General features: G+C 45.7%; 2 protein-coding genes across 2 annotated transcripts; one reads left to right on the plus strand and one right to left on the minus strand.

Annotated features, from left to right (window-relative positions):
- Nucleotides 1-4,828: 4,828 nt before the first annotated feature.
- On the minus strand, nucleotides 4,829-5,664 carry ATP5IF1 (ATP synthase inhibitory factor subunit 1). The gene is made up of 3 exons (XM_066564861.1): nucleotides 5,527-5,664; nucleotides 5,200-5,312; nucleotides 4,829-5,105 (listed from the first exon to the last, which is right to left on the minus strand). The coding sequence occupies exons 1-3, from the start codon at nucleotides 5,620-5,622 to the stop codon at nucleotides 4,967-4,969; spliced, it is 348 nt and encodes a 115-aa protein (XP_066420958.1). The 5' UTR covers nucleotides 5,623-5,664; the 3' UTR covers nucleotides 4,829-4,966.
- A 129-nt stretch (nucleotides 5,665-5,793) lies between these two features.
- Nucleotides 5,794-15,692, plus strand: DNAJC8 (DnaJ heat shock protein family (Hsp40) member C8). Its single transcript, XM_066564747.1, has 9 exons — nucleotides 5,794-5,916; nucleotides 6,890-6,991; nucleotides 8,836-8,892; nucleotides 10,428-10,494; nucleotides 11,124-11,218; nucleotides 12,072-12,143; nucleotides 12,592-12,683; nucleotides 13,668-13,743; nucleotides 14,910-15,692. The coding sequence occupies exons 1-9, from the start codon at nucleotides 5,854-5,856 to the stop codon at nucleotides 15,030-15,032; spliced, it is 747 nt and encodes a 248-aa protein (XP_066420844.1). The 5' UTR covers nucleotides 5,794-5,853; the 3' UTR covers nucleotides 15,033-15,692.
- Nucleotides 15,693-15,970: the final 278 nt, after the last annotated feature.

A 15,970-nucleotide genomic window follows, 5' to 3' on the forward strand; every position in this document is an offset into this window, starting at 1 on the left:
TACCCAATGTTTCCAAGCCCGAAGCTGGAGAAGGTTGTGCAGATACTGGAGGTGTTCAGTCTGTCTTGCTGAACCTGTCTGGCAGTAGACATGCTGCTTCTCTTGTAGCATTGGCACTGCCTCAGTGACTTCCTGTGGTGCTGTTCACAGGGGTCCCAGGATGAGGGAAGAGATGAGAATATTGACTCCATGTTTCAGAAGGCTGATTTATTATTCTATGATTTATATTATATTTTAAAAAAGTGATATATTAAAACTATACTAAAAGAATAGAAGAAAGGATTTCATCAGAAGGCTAGCAAGGAATAAAATAGAATGGAATGATAATAAAATCTTGTGACTGACCAGAGAGTCCGAGACAGCTGGACTGTGATTGACCATTAATTAGAAACAACCACATGAGACAAATCCCAGATGCACCTGTTGCATTCCACAGCAGCAGATAACCATTGGTTACATTTTGTTTCTGAAGCCTCTCAGCTTCTCAGGAGAAAAAATCCTAACAAAAGGATTTTTCATAAAATATGTCTGTGACAACTTCCCTCTTGAGATTTGGTGTTAGAGCCAGCTCGTCAGTGCTGGATGTTGAGTCTTCTGTGGTGTAGAGATGGAAGGAGGGGTAATCATTCATTGCCTTGCCCATCCTAGTTCACTGCAGTGGTTTTTCTGTGAGTTGAGAGTCGTGGGTTAAAGGAGTTCTTGCAATACTGAGAGGAATTGAGGGAGCTGAGCATCTTTAGTGGTGCTTAATAAATGTCCTGTAAAGCTCTTAAATTTTTTATAATATAGTATCTGGGTATGAATTATGAAGTACAATGACATATGTCCTGTCAGCTGGCAACTGAACATGATGAGGCTAATGAGCAAAGTGTATATTGAGAATAATTTCCAGAATATCTCTAGCAACTCCCACCCTAGGTTCTGTGTGCTTTGCAGTGCTTTGTTCTTTGGTCTCGTGTTACACACTACAGCCTCAGCCCAAAATGATCTGACACCTCTAGCCAGGAACAAGCTATAGCCTGCAGGTATTTGGGTTAGTGCCAGACACAAGCAGTGCCTGAGAGGAGGACCTAGATGCTCTGAGATGATGAAATTTAAATTTTTGCTAGATTTCTCAATTTTAATTTTTGCTAGAAAATCCCAGAATGAGACTAGATACAGTTCTCTGTGATTGGAGCTGAACAGGTACATGTGAGATCTGATTTAGACCTGGGCCAAGACAAAACAAAAATCATCTTGGAACCAAGGAGAGGGTTAATCTCAGCTGCTGAGAGCTGGGAGGGCAGGACAATCCCCCTGCCTCTGGCAAGGAGGCTGCCCTGCTCTGCTCCTTCAGCACCTGTGAGGGAACAGAGCAAGGGAAGGGATCCAGCTTTTCCATAGCTCTGTATATTTACTCCTCACCCTGTTGACGTTTTCCTGTGTTCAGTGGCCAGGTGTTGCTGAGGCTCAGTGTGTTCCAGCAGCCTGTCACTTCTCTTCCACATTGGGCTGAAATTCCTGTGTATTCACATCAGCAGCAAGATGACAGAGTTGAATCTGCTGTAATTTGTAGGTGAACTGTTAACTTATATATGGAATATGACATTTCCTGATGCTCTAGACTTCTTATCCTGACCAATCATTAGTACAGCATATTATGGATAATATGTTACAGATGTGCCACCTCCAGTAAATATCTTGTTCTATGCAGCTCTAACATGTTTGCTAAGTCCCAGGCTTTCAAGGAGAGGTCTGTCTTAAAAATCTTCAAGCTTTATTTATCAGTAAGGAACTTTTTGAGCACCCTCAGTGTGTTCCACCATCTCTACAACAGGGAAATACTCAGGAAAATTTCTGCATGCAGAGGCCGTGCTATTGTTATTACCCTGTGCACATATATTTATTTTGCCTCACACAGACAGTTTATTTGATTTTTAGGAAAACACACACACGTGTCTTTGTCTTGACTCTTTCCCTTTATCTGCTCTGGACTGGGGAGGTTGAGTGTGACAAAAAGGCCCAAAGAGACCAGACTGGGCTACCTGGATGCCTTGCACTAAAACCAGCTTGCTAAATAAAGATCTTGGATCTCACTTTCCTTTCTTTTAATTTTTTCCCCCACCCCTGAGCTAAGGATTCTTGGCAATTTCCATCACATTTGTGTAGGATCTAGCACAAACCTTGGGAAATAGCTTCTGTTTGCTGCAGCAAAAATCACCAGCTCAGTTTTAGCTGAAAACAAATTGCACTTTTCCTGCTCCTGCAGTGGCCAAGCAGTGTTGGGCTGTGATCTTTAGGAGCACAGTACAGACATAGGATCTGGTGTTAAGGAAGGATAAAAGCATCTCATTGAGACATAAAGGCTGCTCTAACAAGTGGAACTTCTGTGCTGTAGGTGGCTATGGGAAGTCAGGGTGTTGTGAACAGGATCAGTCCAACCCTGAAGAACTGAAGCAAATAACCAAGATGCACCAGTTCTGGCAGAGAAGAGAGAAGAATCCCTTCCTTTGTGTACCCCTGTGCCTGTGGGACAAAGCAGGGGACAAGTCATGCCATCAGCCATTTCAGAGTGATTGAGGAAACCCAGAACAATTAGTCCCTTTATGACCTGTGGTCTGAGTTCAGCACTATCCTTGCAGCCTTACCAGTCTCAAACATCAGCTTTGGTTTTGGTTGCTCTCAATCAGAATTGCCTGGAAGCAGATGGCAGAAGTTTGCAGCTTTCCAAAAGGCAACTAAGCTCTGTCTTCCAGGTTGCATGGGCTGAAGGGGAATCCTGGAAGGGTGTACAGACACCTTGTGCCTTTTTAACTCCCCAGCAATCACCCAGGTCCGAGCTACAATCTTGTTTTACTCCCCAGCATTCCTGCTCTGGAATCCTGCAGTAAAGTCTGTAGCTGGCATCTCTCCACCCACAGGCCCTGGAGTGGTGAGTGAACCCAGACTGCTTGCTGCAAGTCATTCAAATGTTTGTGTCCTTTGCTGGTGGCCAAGAAAGCTCTGTGGTGTAGCAAGGCACTGACTTGCACACTGCAGCCCTGAGGGACTTCAGAGAGTTTGTGACACCTTTCTCTGGGGCACAGGAGATTACAAAGGTCCAAATCCCCTCCCTTACAGGTGCTTGGGCAGAGGCTCTGTGGCTGAGCTGACATGGCTGAGCTGCATAGTTAGTGCCCCAAAATAAATAGAATAAAACCCAGAGATGTGAATTTAAATCCTGATCTGTTCCCTTCTGAATACAGAGTGGTTCTAATATTTATGCCAGCTCTCCACAGTCCACTGAAGCTGTTGTGCCAAACTTTTCACTAGTGACTCTGCAGCTTTTGAGGAAGCCAACCCCACCTGGCAGATACAATAGGAGAAACATTCTGAAAAGGGTAAAAAATTGGATTTTTAAATAGTATATATATTTTAAAAATATATAGTGTATATATATATATATAAATATGGTATATATAAAAATATATATAATATATTAATATACATATATAAATATATATAGTATATATGTATTTTTAAGTAGTATATATAACCCAAACCTAATAGTCTATTGCTTTTCATTACTCAGTTCATCTCACCAGGTTCAGAGAGTTGGGGAAGGTGCCCATAATTTGTTAATTAGCCCCAACTAACAGGAACAAAGCCCACAGGGAAGCTCTGTGCACAGCCTTGGCAGAACTCACCACACCACCATCTGAGCACAGCCAGGCAAGGACACTCCAGGGCTGAGCACATGGGTGACATCTTCATTGAAGAACAGTGTTTAAGGGCACAGAATGCCAGTGGTGTCACTTTGCAGACAAGATGTGCCACTACCTGCAATATTCACCAAGTGAGGGCAGCCCAAAGGGAGCAGCTGGCTGGGGATGTACCAGGGAACACAGGAGAAACTGGGACACCTTCAGCCACACCCTTGGAAACCACTTTCAACATTAAAGGCATCGTTTGCCTCCTGCACTTTCAGACAGGGCAGTTCCAGGCACGGACCCACCCAGTTCAGTGTCACTGCCACCCTTCCCTGACTGTAACACAGGCAGCTCTACCAGTGCTGCACAGGAAGCCTGTTTGGGCAGATTCACAGACGTGACAGGGATGACACAAGGGCTGTTTTCTTACCTGCCTGTTGATACAGAAAGTCCCCTTCTTGTCAGTGCTTACTGCAGTAAGGCCACATTGTTTCAGGTCATTTACTGTGTATTTTATGATGAGTTTCCTACATTAAAATGTCAAAAGTGATTGAAACTGCATAAAATTAGTTTTAATCCATCCTTCTTTGGAAAGAGACTTAGCTAAGGAACAGAGAAGTTTCGACAGTAAAAAAAAACCCCTAATCTACTGGGCAGTTAAAGCTGTAGTGGAAAAGAACATCACATGAAGTCAGGATCTCTGCTGTCTTGCTCCAGGAACTAGAATCACCACAAGTGACCCCAGTACAACTTTGAAAACTATTTTTCTCTCTCAGTCTATGAATACCATTTTCCTCTTTCAGTTTATGGCACTAAACACTAAGGGCAACAAGTGAACCTTATTTTTTTCTTGTCACCTGCTAGTTCAGTGGAGCTACCCCTCTAGGACACAAAGACAGTTTACTTGAAACAAAGTTACCTCTATGTGAATGGATTGCTACACAGGTACCATTTTCCCCCAACTCTTATCACAGCTTTAAAATTATCCCACTAGGCACAAATGGTCATTTCTTCAATACAAATCTAAAAAAAAATAGCTCAATTCTGTGCAGGTCTGCCTACTCAAGAGTGCAGCTTTACTTTGGAAGAAAATGAAGCTTAAAACCAGATAGTGAGGTTGATATGTTTCGTTTTCATTGAACAGTTACTGAGCAAGAAAGTGAGACTGAGTAGTTTATTTGATGTTGTTGCAGACCATAATTGTATGGATTTGGATTATGTTGACCAAAAAATACAGTCTTCACGCTGATTTACACCATGATCAGTATTGGCCATGCACATTCAACAACAGCACCAGCTTAGTCATCTTTAAGCTGCTTGATCTTATGCTTATGGCGCTCGATTTCTTTCTGCAGACGCTCAATCTCTTTCTGGTGGTGGTGGATCTCTTCCTCGTGGTGTTTCCGTAAGGCAGAGAGCTGCTCCCGCTCCTTTTCCCTGCAAGAGAGGAGGGCAAGACGTGCAGCCCAGAGGCGGGCCGGGCCCTGCGCCGGGCCCGCGGGGAGCGGCTCGCCAGGCCGGGCCCCCTCACCTGAAGTACCGCTCCTCCTCGGCCGCCTGCTTCTTCCCGAAGGCACCGCCGGCCTCGCGGATGGAGCCGCCGCCGCCGCCGCCCTTCCCAGCGCCTTTCCCCAGCTCGCCCAGCTGCGGGAGAGACGGCGGTGAGCGCGGGAGGACAGAGGGACAGAGCGAGAGAATGACGGGCAGACGGACAGGCAGAGGGACAGAGCGACAAAATGACGGAGGGGCAAAGGGACAGCCCGACGGGCAGAGGGACTGAGGGGCAAAGGGACAGAGGGGACAACGGACAAAGGGAGGGACAGCCGGAGGGGAGAAGGGGCACTGTCGGAACACCCACCTGGTCGGCGCCCGATCCCGAGCTCCAGCGCTGCTGCTGCGCCAGCAGAGCCCCTCGCAGGCCGCCCCGCGCCGCCGCTACCGCCACGGCCGCCATGGCCGCCTGCCCTTGGAGCGCCGGACGGGCCGCCGGGCGGGCCCGCCCAACCGCGCCTGCGCAGCCGCGGCCCCGCCCTCCTCCCGCCCTCAGGGCCCCGCGGCGGGGCGGCCCCTGTGACGTCACAAGGCGGGGTCCCGTGCCCGCGCGCGCCGCGGGGGGGGCGGGGCCTGTCGCTGCGGCGCGCGCCGCGGTCACGTGTGGTGGCGGCGCGGTCACGTGTGGGTGGCGATGGCGGCGGCGGGGCCCGGCGCGGGCGCGGCCGAGGACGCGTTCCTGACCTTCTACAACGAGGTGCGGTACCGCCCGTGCCCCGGGAGCTGCGCGCCGGGAGGAGCCGGGCCGGGCCGGGCTCGGGGGCCGCCGGCGGGCGGGACGGGCCCAGCCGCTATGGGGGCGGGCGGGCGAGCGGCGGGTGCCGGTGGGTGGGTGCTCGGTCCGGCCCTCCCTCAGCCCCGGTGCCGGGAGCCGCGTTCGGCCCTCGGTGCGCTCGCGGTCCCTGTGCGCCGGGCCCCGCTCGGCCTCGCTGTGGGCGAGCTGTCACCGGCAGGGCCTGGGCCCCCTCCCTCCGCCGGGCCCGGTGCTCTGGGCACGGCCTGAACGCGCTCCCTGAGGTGCGTGGGGAGGAGGGAAGGCACGGCTGCAGAGAAGGAACAAACAGAACTGTTCTGCAGTATGTTTTATAGATAAAATGTGATGTTAAAAACACTGTTGGGCTGTAGGAAATGCTAAAAATATGCACGTTTGTTTAAATAAAGGTGAACGTTAAATATAAATACGTGGTTTGGTTCGGTATGGTACAGTGAAGGGTAAAAACTGAACTAAATAACGTGTGGTTATTAAAAGCGGGCTTGTGTGTTTGCATCAGTGTCACTTAACGTATTTAAAGGGCTGTACTGCCAACAACGGGTTAAAAGTAATAACGCCGTGGTTTCCAAGGAATCACAGAACTGCTGGAGGTGCATGGGGAGGAGGGAAGGCACGGCTGTGGAGAAGGCCATAGAAGGAACAAACAGAACTGTTCTGCAGTATGTTTTATAGATAAAATGTGATGTTGAAAACACTGTTGAGCTGTAAGAAATGCTAAAAATTATGTGTGGCTATGCTAATATGTGCTGCTAGTGCCTGAAAAAATAACTACAGGCTTGGGGTAAGCAAGGGGAGTTATGAATTGTAGTACAGGATAAGGATGAGCGTATTCAAACAGCGTGAATAAACAGGTAAGGTGTTGTGATGGTCAGCTGATACAGGTCTCTCTGTTCTTCAGGTAAAGCAAATTGAAAAACGAGATTCTGTTTTAACATCAAAAAACCAAATTGACCGGCTGACCCGACCTGGATCTTCATATTTCAACTTGAACCCTTTTGAGGTTAGTTTGAACATTCTGAATTGATGTATGAGCTTTCTGATCCCTGACTATTTATTCCAGTAAAAGACAACATAAGGAAAGAAGAAATTTCTCTGGGTACAGATTAGTGTGCAGAAGGTTTGCAGAGGACAGCAGGATGGTGTTTATGTCTTTCTCAGTGTTTGATGGCAGGACAAACTGTATGTTGTCACATTTCCCTCATACAACAGCACTGGAAGATTTGGCTGGGTACTTTCTGAACAGGAAGGTAGCAGCTGGAGGTGGCAGCTTGGCAGGTTCTGGTCATTGCTCTCTTAATTCAGCATTTATAGCTGTGTGTTTTATTTTGGGTGTTCATCCCTCTGAACTTGGACAGTGGATAGAGTAAGAAAAGGTCTTTCAGTGGTCACACTAGTGAGTAGTCTCTGAGGAACCATTGGGTAATGGATAATGCCCTTGCACTTTATAGTGTTTGATTCCAGCTGCAGTCAGTTATGAAGTCTTAATAAGTAGGAAAGCCTGAGGAAGGCAGTAAATAAACAATAAACAATAATAAACAATATTGTGTTCATCTGGAGTTGGCTTTCCCTGGGTGTGTTCCTTCCTGGTGTCATCTTCACTGCCTTTTTCAAGCCTCAGGTGCTTTTTGTAGTCCCAGTTCAGGGCTGGTCGTCCAGATGAGTCAGCAGATTCACTTTGACAATTATCAGTTTTGTATAGGTCTTAGTACTTAAAGAGTAAATTAAGAAAGCTGTTTCAGAGTAGATTGTAGCTTTCCTGTGGGAGAATGGTTTTTATTTGCAGATTCTTGGAGTCAGACCAGCATCTGCTCACTTGTTGCTTAAATCTTACATTCAGTAAATTAATTCACAAAAGATTTCCTAAACTCTGCCACACCTGCAAAGATCAATAAACAAGTGGTGTCACTCGTGGAAATCAAACAGTAAAACTCTACTGTCTTCTTTCAAAATGATAAAATTAATAAATTTTTATAAAGAAGTTATAAAACTTCTTTATAAAAATTCTGAGTGGCCTGGCATTGTCCCCAAGGCACCACATGCTTTTGTTTCTGTCAGACTGAGCATTGCTGCAGGACTGGTTGAAGGTTCAGACCCATTTATGGATCATAGCTGTCTACACAAGACTTGAACATAGAAAGGACACTAGCCAGAGGAATCTAGCACTGCTAAAAGTAGTGTCACAAATGTCAGAAAGATTGTTACATGTTTCTGGTTTACTGGGTGAAAATTCATGTCATTGTGGGGTGAGCTTTCTGGTGTGTGTCTGTTTGCCAGTGAACCAAGTGGCACAGAATCACAGAATGGGCTGGCTTGAAAAGCACCCATCAGGATCATTGGATCCAAGCCCTGTCCCTGCACAGACCCCCCAGCAACCCCACCCTGGGCTGGAAGGACCCCCAGGATCATCCAAGCCAACCCCTGTCCCTGCACAGACCCCCCAACAACCCCACCCCAAAGCCAAGCCCTGCCCAGAGCCCCCAGCAAGCCCAGCCTGGGCATCCCTGGAGCTCTGGCAGCCTCGGGGCCGTGCCCATTCCCTGGGCAGCCTGGGCAGTGCCCAGCACCCTCTGGGGGAAGAACCTTGCCCTGAGCTCCAACTTCAACCTCCCCTGACTCAGTTTCATGCAGTTTCCTCCTGTCCTGTCCCTGGCCATGAGAGAAGAGCTCAGTACCTGCCCCTGAGCTGCCCCTTGGAAGGATGTTTGGGTGTAATGAGTTGTCCCCTCAGGCTGAACCAACCAAGTGACTTCAGACACTCCTCATGAGGGTGTTAGAGCTTGCTGACAGGAACATGAAACATGGAGAGCAGCATCAAACTTGCTCTGCTTTCATGGTCTCTTTTAGGTGCTGCAGATGGATCCTGAAGCCACAGATGAAGAGATAAAGAAAAGATTCCGACAGGTATTCAGCTTTCATGGAGGGGAAGTAGAATTGCTGTAGAGATTGTGTGGGCACAAGAAAAATGGTACTAAAGCTGTATCTGGGTAGAGGGGTGTCTATTTTTGGCAGAAATGCATAGAGCAGTGCTTGTATCAACACGAGGAGAGCTGCAGCACTGTCCCTGGTCCAAGCAGGATTGGCTGCTTTGCCTGTGCCGTGTGTGATTGCCAGCTAATATAGCCATGTATGATCAGCCTCTTGAGCTTCAGTTCTAAAGGAAGATCAAAAAGTATTTTTCTCAAATATATGGACTTGGATCCAGATTTTCTCTGAGGTTTCTTTAAGAATTTTCATGGTCATTTTTAGTAGCTTGGTTACCTGGTAAAGAGGCAGCCCTGCTTCCTGGCAGGTCTGAAACACAGGAACACCCCAGCCTGCCTCTGCTGACAGACCTGCAGGAAAAGGTTTCAGTTTAATCAGTGCATACAGCAAAGAAACAGTGTTTGGGGGGCTGCAGCCTCCAGCTGCATTGATGGTGTGAGTGTCTGTAGACAGGAAGATGCTGTGGGGGCAGAGGAACAGGATATGGGGTCCTCCTCTGTGTGGGAAGTGAGAGGGATAACTTTTGGTCTACTGTTGGCTTCTCACTCCTACAAGACAATAAAGTATGACACTCAGCTTTGGGCTGGTAAAACAGTATGGGAGATGTTTTGAATTCAGGGTAATGAAAGGAAAAATGTGCATGGAATTGTGCATTGAAGAAATCAAACACCCAAGTGCAGAAATCAAACACCCAAGTGCAGAATGTGGAACAGTCAACAAAGGGGAAAAAGGCACTGGCTGAAGGCAAACTGTTCAGAACTAAAGGCAAACCTTTTCCTGGGAGCTACAAACTGGCAGCTGAACAGTTCCAAAAGTAGTTATTTTGTATTCTTTAACACTAAAGCAGTTTCAGCTGCTGCTCTGTACCACAATGGCAAAAATAAAAGGTCTATAAAATAAATTTAAAAGAGGCCATATGGAAAGTTTTGAATAACTTTCTGAAAGGGGAATGTGGAGGCTGTGGTTTCCAGCCCAGTTAAAGTTCCCCTCAGGATGGTAGTGATCTCTCTCAGAGTACAGGCAGGAGTTTTCTTAACTTTCAGTAAAGCAGCCTAAGAAAAAATGACCACTCTTAAACAGTTTGGTATTTGGACAGCCTTGGGCATGCTGGAGAACTTCTTGAGAGACTTTGGTTGAGGATAATTTTTATGTTTGTTTCTTGTCAAGACCAAGGATAAAATCTTTGTTGACCAAGGGGTTCATATCAGCTGAGGGGTGTTAAATTGTTCCTCTCATCACAGGCTGCAGCTTTTCGTGGACAGCCTGTTTGTTACAAGGATTGTTTGTTCTTTCAGCTTGTACTGGCACACACTTCTGCATGTTGTCAGCTGGTTTGTCCATGTACAAATGAATGTGATCTCTTTGGATTCTTTCTATTTCCCTTCTCTCAAAAAACTCTGAAATACTCTTCATGTTTTACCATGCTCTTGATAGTAATATCCTTTTTCTTGCAGCTGTCAATATTGGTGCACCCAGACAAAAACCAAGATGATGCAGATAGAGCTCAGAAGGCATTTGAAGGTAACACTCTTTCTCTGCCTGCAGTGTTAGCAGTGTCAGCTTTTCTGGTGCTAAAAATTCCTTAGGGTGGAGGGGACAGAAAGGCTGCAGAGGTGCTTTAGCTGGGGTAAATGAAGACAGCTGTGGCAGCAGCAGCTGTGTGAGGTGGTGGCATTTCAGCAGGTGGCACTAGGTGGCAACAATGCCATTGTCATGTCACCACAGGGACAGACATCTTCAGGGGGGTGTGGGATTGTTCAAGAAAAACTGTTTAAGCTGTGCATTAGATTTTATTCAAAGACCATAGGACAGAAGTAGAGTGATGGTTTTAGGTGTGTGCTGTGTAGGCAGGAAATCACAGGAAGGTGTTCATGCCCATAACTACAGCTGGGAGGAATGGTGCTTTCACCTGCTCCCTCCAGAAGGTACCACACAGTTCCTGCCATTACTGTATCCCAAAACTCATTCAACTAATCATATTATCACTTTCCTAGATGTATTTAATAAAAAAAAATTAAACCAACTGAGACTGCCAAACAAATGACTTGCACAAATTCTAGAAGCAAAATTAGTAATGCCAACAAGTGGCAGTCTTGTGATGCCTTGTGAACATGACTACTGGTGCTATTAATATTGATGTTTTTTGTTAGCTGTAGATAAAGCTTACAAGCTGCTGCTAGATCAGGAGCAAAAGAAGAGAGCCTTGGATGTGATACAGGCAGGAAAAGAATATGTGGAACACACTGTGAGTATTCTATGGGAACATCCAGAGTTGGGGGTGAGTGGTAATCAATCATTCATTTTCAGTCATTCATATTTTGCTTTTTGCTACACTTGCTTCATGTTTAGGTCACTAAGCTGAGCAAAGCTCATAATGGCACTGTGCAGGTGGGCTCCAGGCTCTTCACAGCAGAGCAAGCCTGCTGTGTCCAGGACTGCTGTTGAGCTCAGTGCAAGATAATTCAGTGAAATTCAGTACTTGAAATAATCAGGTCAGACCACATGATCTGACCTAAATATTTTTTTCCAAGTCTGTGAATGAATGATGCAGTTCAGATATGTGTAGGTGGAAGAGAATAGGTGGTGACAGCAGGAGACTGGGAAGTTTGGAGGATATTGACCTATAAGATAAGAAAAGGAGCTTGGATTGCATTGGCCAAGAAGTTAGAGTGATGTGGGTGGATTAAAACACAGAAAGCTTGAGGAAGCAGATGATACGGGAGAGCTCAGATACTCTTAACACAAGGAACACTTGATGTTCTCTTTGTTGTTAGTCACTTGAATATCATGAAGCAAAATAAACTTAGTGCTGGTTTGGATGGTGTATATTGAATAAGAATACATTCAATATATATATCAAAAAACCAGAAGGGATTATGTTGGAGGAATATTATCCAACACAGTATTTTTAATTATGACAGTTCATGTGATAGTAATCTTGTACATGTTTGGGCCTAGGAGGGTTTGGTGTAAAACAAAACATCAATCAAGAACAGAGTACTTTCTGTACATTGGAACAGAGATGCAGAACCACTTGGACAAAATTATGTAAGCCCTATAAAATTTTTAAAGCTCTTATTTTTGTTCTTAATCATTAGGTGAAAGAAAAAAAGAAGCAGCTGAAGAAGGATGGAAAACCTCCCACTGTAGAGGAGGATGATCCTGAAGTTGTAAGTCATCCTATGTGCAGAGAAACTGGAGAGTACAAAATGTGTTCTGAGGAATTAAGATTGAAAGCCAGTACAGAAGTATTTATTAGGCTTGCTAATGCTGTAAACCCTTACATTTACAGAAGAACAAATTCTGTAACAATCCAAGACTTAACCCAAAAAGAAGAGAATTTGAAGTGAACAGTTCTGTTTAGGCACAGCTTCATGAATACAAATTAAAATGAGACTAATATGAGGTTAATATGCAGTTGTTTCCTGGTGCCAGGGCCAGAATTTAATCAGCAGTGGTTTATACCTTTCTGTGTGCTGCTGCTACTGTCAGGGCAGGATAGGGGTCATGTGGGCACACCTGTGGTTTGCTTTCTTTTTAGCTTCATACACTTGTATGTAAACCAGACTTTAACTGTGTTCCCAGGCATTATTTTAAGACTGGATTTGTGTTTTACAGTTCAAACAAGCTGTATACAAACAGACAATGAAGCTCTTTGCTGAACTGGAAATTAAGAGGAAAGAAAGAGAAGCGAAAGAAATGCATGAAAGGTATAAATGACATTCCACTTGTGCAGTTCAGGCTCTTCTTCCACCTCATGCTTCCTCAGAGAAGATACAGGATCAGAGAGTCTTGGAATAGTCTGAATTGGAATGAACCTCTGGAGATCATCTGGTCTGACCTCCTGCTACCAGCAGGGCCTTGGATTAGACTAACAAGGGTCCTGTCAAGCTGATTGCCAATATTGTGGATTCTGCCACATCTCTGGTAGCCTGTGGGTTGTAGAACCCTGTGCTTGAGAAAAGCACACAGGAAATTTGTCCTTCTGTGCTGAAGATGTCATTATATTTTATATAATTGTATTTAATTGTATTATCTTATGTGTACACATGGAGGCCAGCCACAACAGTGAAATGGTGACACGATTCTGCATGCTATTAGCTTGCTAAGGATTGATTTTTAATTTTATTTAAATGCCAGAAATACTCTGTGGCATGTGTGATCCTGAACTATTTTAGGTGATTTGATCACGTGCTCACTGTGAGTGCACTTCCTGCAGCAGGGTCTGTGCTGGTCAGTGAGGTGGGAGATGGCTGCAGGACATTGCTTTTGATTACAGGTGAAAAGTAGGGAGTTAAAAGTTTAATTTGTACTTTGCATGCTGAAGTGCTTATTAACTTCTCAGAACGTGTACCCTCAGTAGTTTTAGAGAGTTACCATTAGTGTGGTCTCCAGCTTCTTGGATGAAGAAGTCCAGCTTGTTTTGCTGAGCAAGAGAAGCCAAATCCTTGATTATCAGTTGTCAATTGTCAGCTTGCTATCAGTGGGGCCAAACCATCTTCCCTGCTCACTGCTCTTCCAAATTTGAAACTATATTTGAAACTATATTTGCTGTGCTATCTTAGGTATGCATATTTATCTCTTCTGTAATCTGCCAAATAATTAGAGGAGCTTTCCAAGATGATTTGAAAATATTACCTTGCTTTCTGAAGTGGATGCTTGTGGGTTCATAACTTTTGTGCTTTCCCTTCTAGGAAGCGGCAGAGGGAAGAGGAAATTGAAGCACAGGAGAAAGCCAAACGAGAACGAGAATGGCAGAAGAACTTTGAGGTATTCAGCACTTGAACTTACAGAATTGGCCCCAGCAATTCTTGTCCATGTTGCAGGGACTGCCCCTAGAGAGATGAGAAACATTTTGTATGCAAGTCTGTAACATGATTTAATAGATCTGCACCAGCCTGGGGTTTGTTCATGTGTGTGGAGAAGAGCCCATCAATAGGGCTTTGGTATCACCCATGCAGAAACAGGTCTGGTAAATTGAGGTATTCTATTTTTTCATCTCTGTCAGCAGTTCATTCTTATTTTTAGTTGTAAAATAAAATTGCTGCTTAACCCAGGTCACTGGTGACCATTAAAAATAATCTGGGAAGTGTTTGTGTGGACTGCTGTGGTACTTTCCAGTCTGGTTGCCCCAGCATCCAGATCCCTGCTAGTGCTGGGCCCTCTCCCATCCTGCCAGGGGAAAGGGGGCAGGGAAGCAGGCAGCTGCTCATCTGCAGCTCTGGTACTGCAGAGATGGGCCTGGAGTGGATGGATCACATCCTGTGAAGTAGATAATTCCTGGACTGCTCTGTCCTGCTGTGAAATCTTCAGCCTGTAGAGATCATAGGTTTGCTTTGTAGGGAGATTTGGGGGTTTAGGGACTTTTTTGTGGGTTTTGTTTTTTGATTTGTTTTCTGTTTTGATTTTTTTTTTCCTCTTCAGGAAAGGTTTATGCTTCTCAGCAGGTAGGGCAGGGAGAGGAGAGAAGTGCACCAGAGGCCTTTTTGTCTCATTGTGTCAATGTGATGAGACTGAGCAAGAAGCATGAGAGGAGGCAGCAGTACATTTCCCTTCCCTGTTCTTCCTGTAGCACCAGGAGAGGGAGGAGCTGAGGCACAGAAAGGACATGGCTCATTCTGGGCTGACAGATCAGGAACATCCATTTGAGAGCTTTCTTGTTTCCTTTGAGGATTCTGTAGAGAGTAAGGACTGCCCAGCCCAATCTGGTGAATTCTGAACCAAGAATCCAGCCCAGTACTTCTACTGGTGTGTGTCAGCTCACTTGTAGTTCCACTGCACTGTGCTGCTCTGGCTCTTCCCAGTGTCCTTGTGTCCTGCCTGTCAGGAGCTGCATGCTGGATAAGGGGAAAGTGCCACTGATCTCCTGAACTATGTACTCCTGTGCTTTGCTTATTCCACTTGTTAACTCACCTGCTCCTCCCTGTTGTTCCCAGGAAAGTCGGGATGGCCGTGTTGACAGCTGGAGAAATTTCCAGGCAAATACAAAGGGGAAGAAAGAAAAGAAAAACAGGACCTTCCTGAGACCTCCCAAAGTAAAAATGGAACAGCGTGAATGATCCTGGAAGCACTGCCCAAGTGCAGCTCCTCAGTCCCTTCTCTGCTTTTAAGGACTCATTGGCACCTAGAGTAAGATTTGCTTTTTAGTAGACTGTTTGTTTCCAGTACAATTAATTATCAGTCCAAGTATTTTTTGTACTCTGTCTGTTTGAAATAGGGCCAGAGAATGACCCCAGCCAGGGCCCTGCTCCACGTAGAACTCTTGGCTTAGGAGAGTCCCTGCCATTCCTGCTGTCCCGTGTGTCTGCTGCCCTGTAACTCAGTGTTTTGTACTTCACACAGACTGTGCTGTTTCACCACTTCTGTTTCTAGTTTGAGAGCTGAACAGAATATTGGAGATGCATCCAAACCTTTCCAGGCACCATCTTTCTCAGCGAGTTCAGCTTGGGAAAGATCTGGACTGACTCTGGGAAAATCCTTCCAGCACTGTGCAGTGCAGCTGGCCTGCAGTTGAATCCTGCAGCTCCTCACTGCATTGAGTGGTACTTGGAAGGAACCTGCTCCCAAAATCTGATTTCCAGACTAAAATCCCAGCTCTCAGGCTTAGACTTCTGTTAATCTCAGACCAGCTGGTCACTTCCTATAAAGGAAAATAACTTCTCTTGATTAATAGTTAAGCTGCAATGGTCTGTATGTAAAATAAATTTTTACCCAAATTATCGTTTTTTTCCTTGGAATTATTAAAAAATGCAATAGCAAGAGTGTGAGTGGAGTGCTGTCAGTGCTGAGATGCTGCTGCTCTTCAGCATGAGCCTGTTCTCCAGGCTCAGACTGTGGTGCCAGCTCTCTGCCTTTCCAGTTCTCCACATCCCTTTTAAGCTGTTCCAAGTGCAGTGTCACCAGCCTGGAAGCAGAGGGGACATTAACTGTCCTCATTCTCTGGCTGTGCTCCTGGCAGAGCCTGGCAGCCTTAATCCCAACCTGGCTGGGAAAGGCC

This window comes from Molothrus aeneus, chromosome 23 (assembly GCF_037042795.1).
Source record: "Molothrus aeneus isolate 106 chromosome 23, BPBGC_Maene_1.0, whole genome shotgun sequence".
NCBI classification, from domain to species: Eukaryota; Metazoa; Chordata; class Aves; order Passeriformes; family Icteridae; genus Molothrus; species Molothrus aeneus.

Coding starts and splice junctions, on each gene's coding strand:
- ATP5IF1 (XM_066564861.1), bottom strand. CDS start 5,622: ATGGCGGCCGTGGCGGTAGCGGCGGCGCGGGGCGGCCTGCGAGGGGCT. Junction 5,313..5,526: donor CGGGATCGGGCGCCGACCAG/GTGGGTGTTCCG, acceptor TCTCTCCCGCAG/CTGGGCGAGCTGGGGAAAGG. Junction 5,106..5,199: donor GAGGAGGAGCGGTACTTCAG/GTGAGGGGGCCC, acceptor CCTCTCTTGCAG/GGAAAAGGAGCGGGAGCAGC.
- DNAJC8 (XM_066564747.1), top strand. CDS start 5,854: ATGGCGGCGGCGGGGCCCGGCGCGGGCGCGGCCGAGGACGCGTTCCTG. Junction 6,992..8,835: donor TCAACTTGAACCCTTTTGAG/GTTAGTTTGAAC, acceptor GGTCTCTTTTAG/GTGCTGCAGATGGATCCTGA. Junction 11,219..12,071: donor AAGAATATGTGGAACACACT/GTGAGTATTCTA, acceptor CTTAATCATTAG/GTGAAAGAAAAAAAGAAGCA.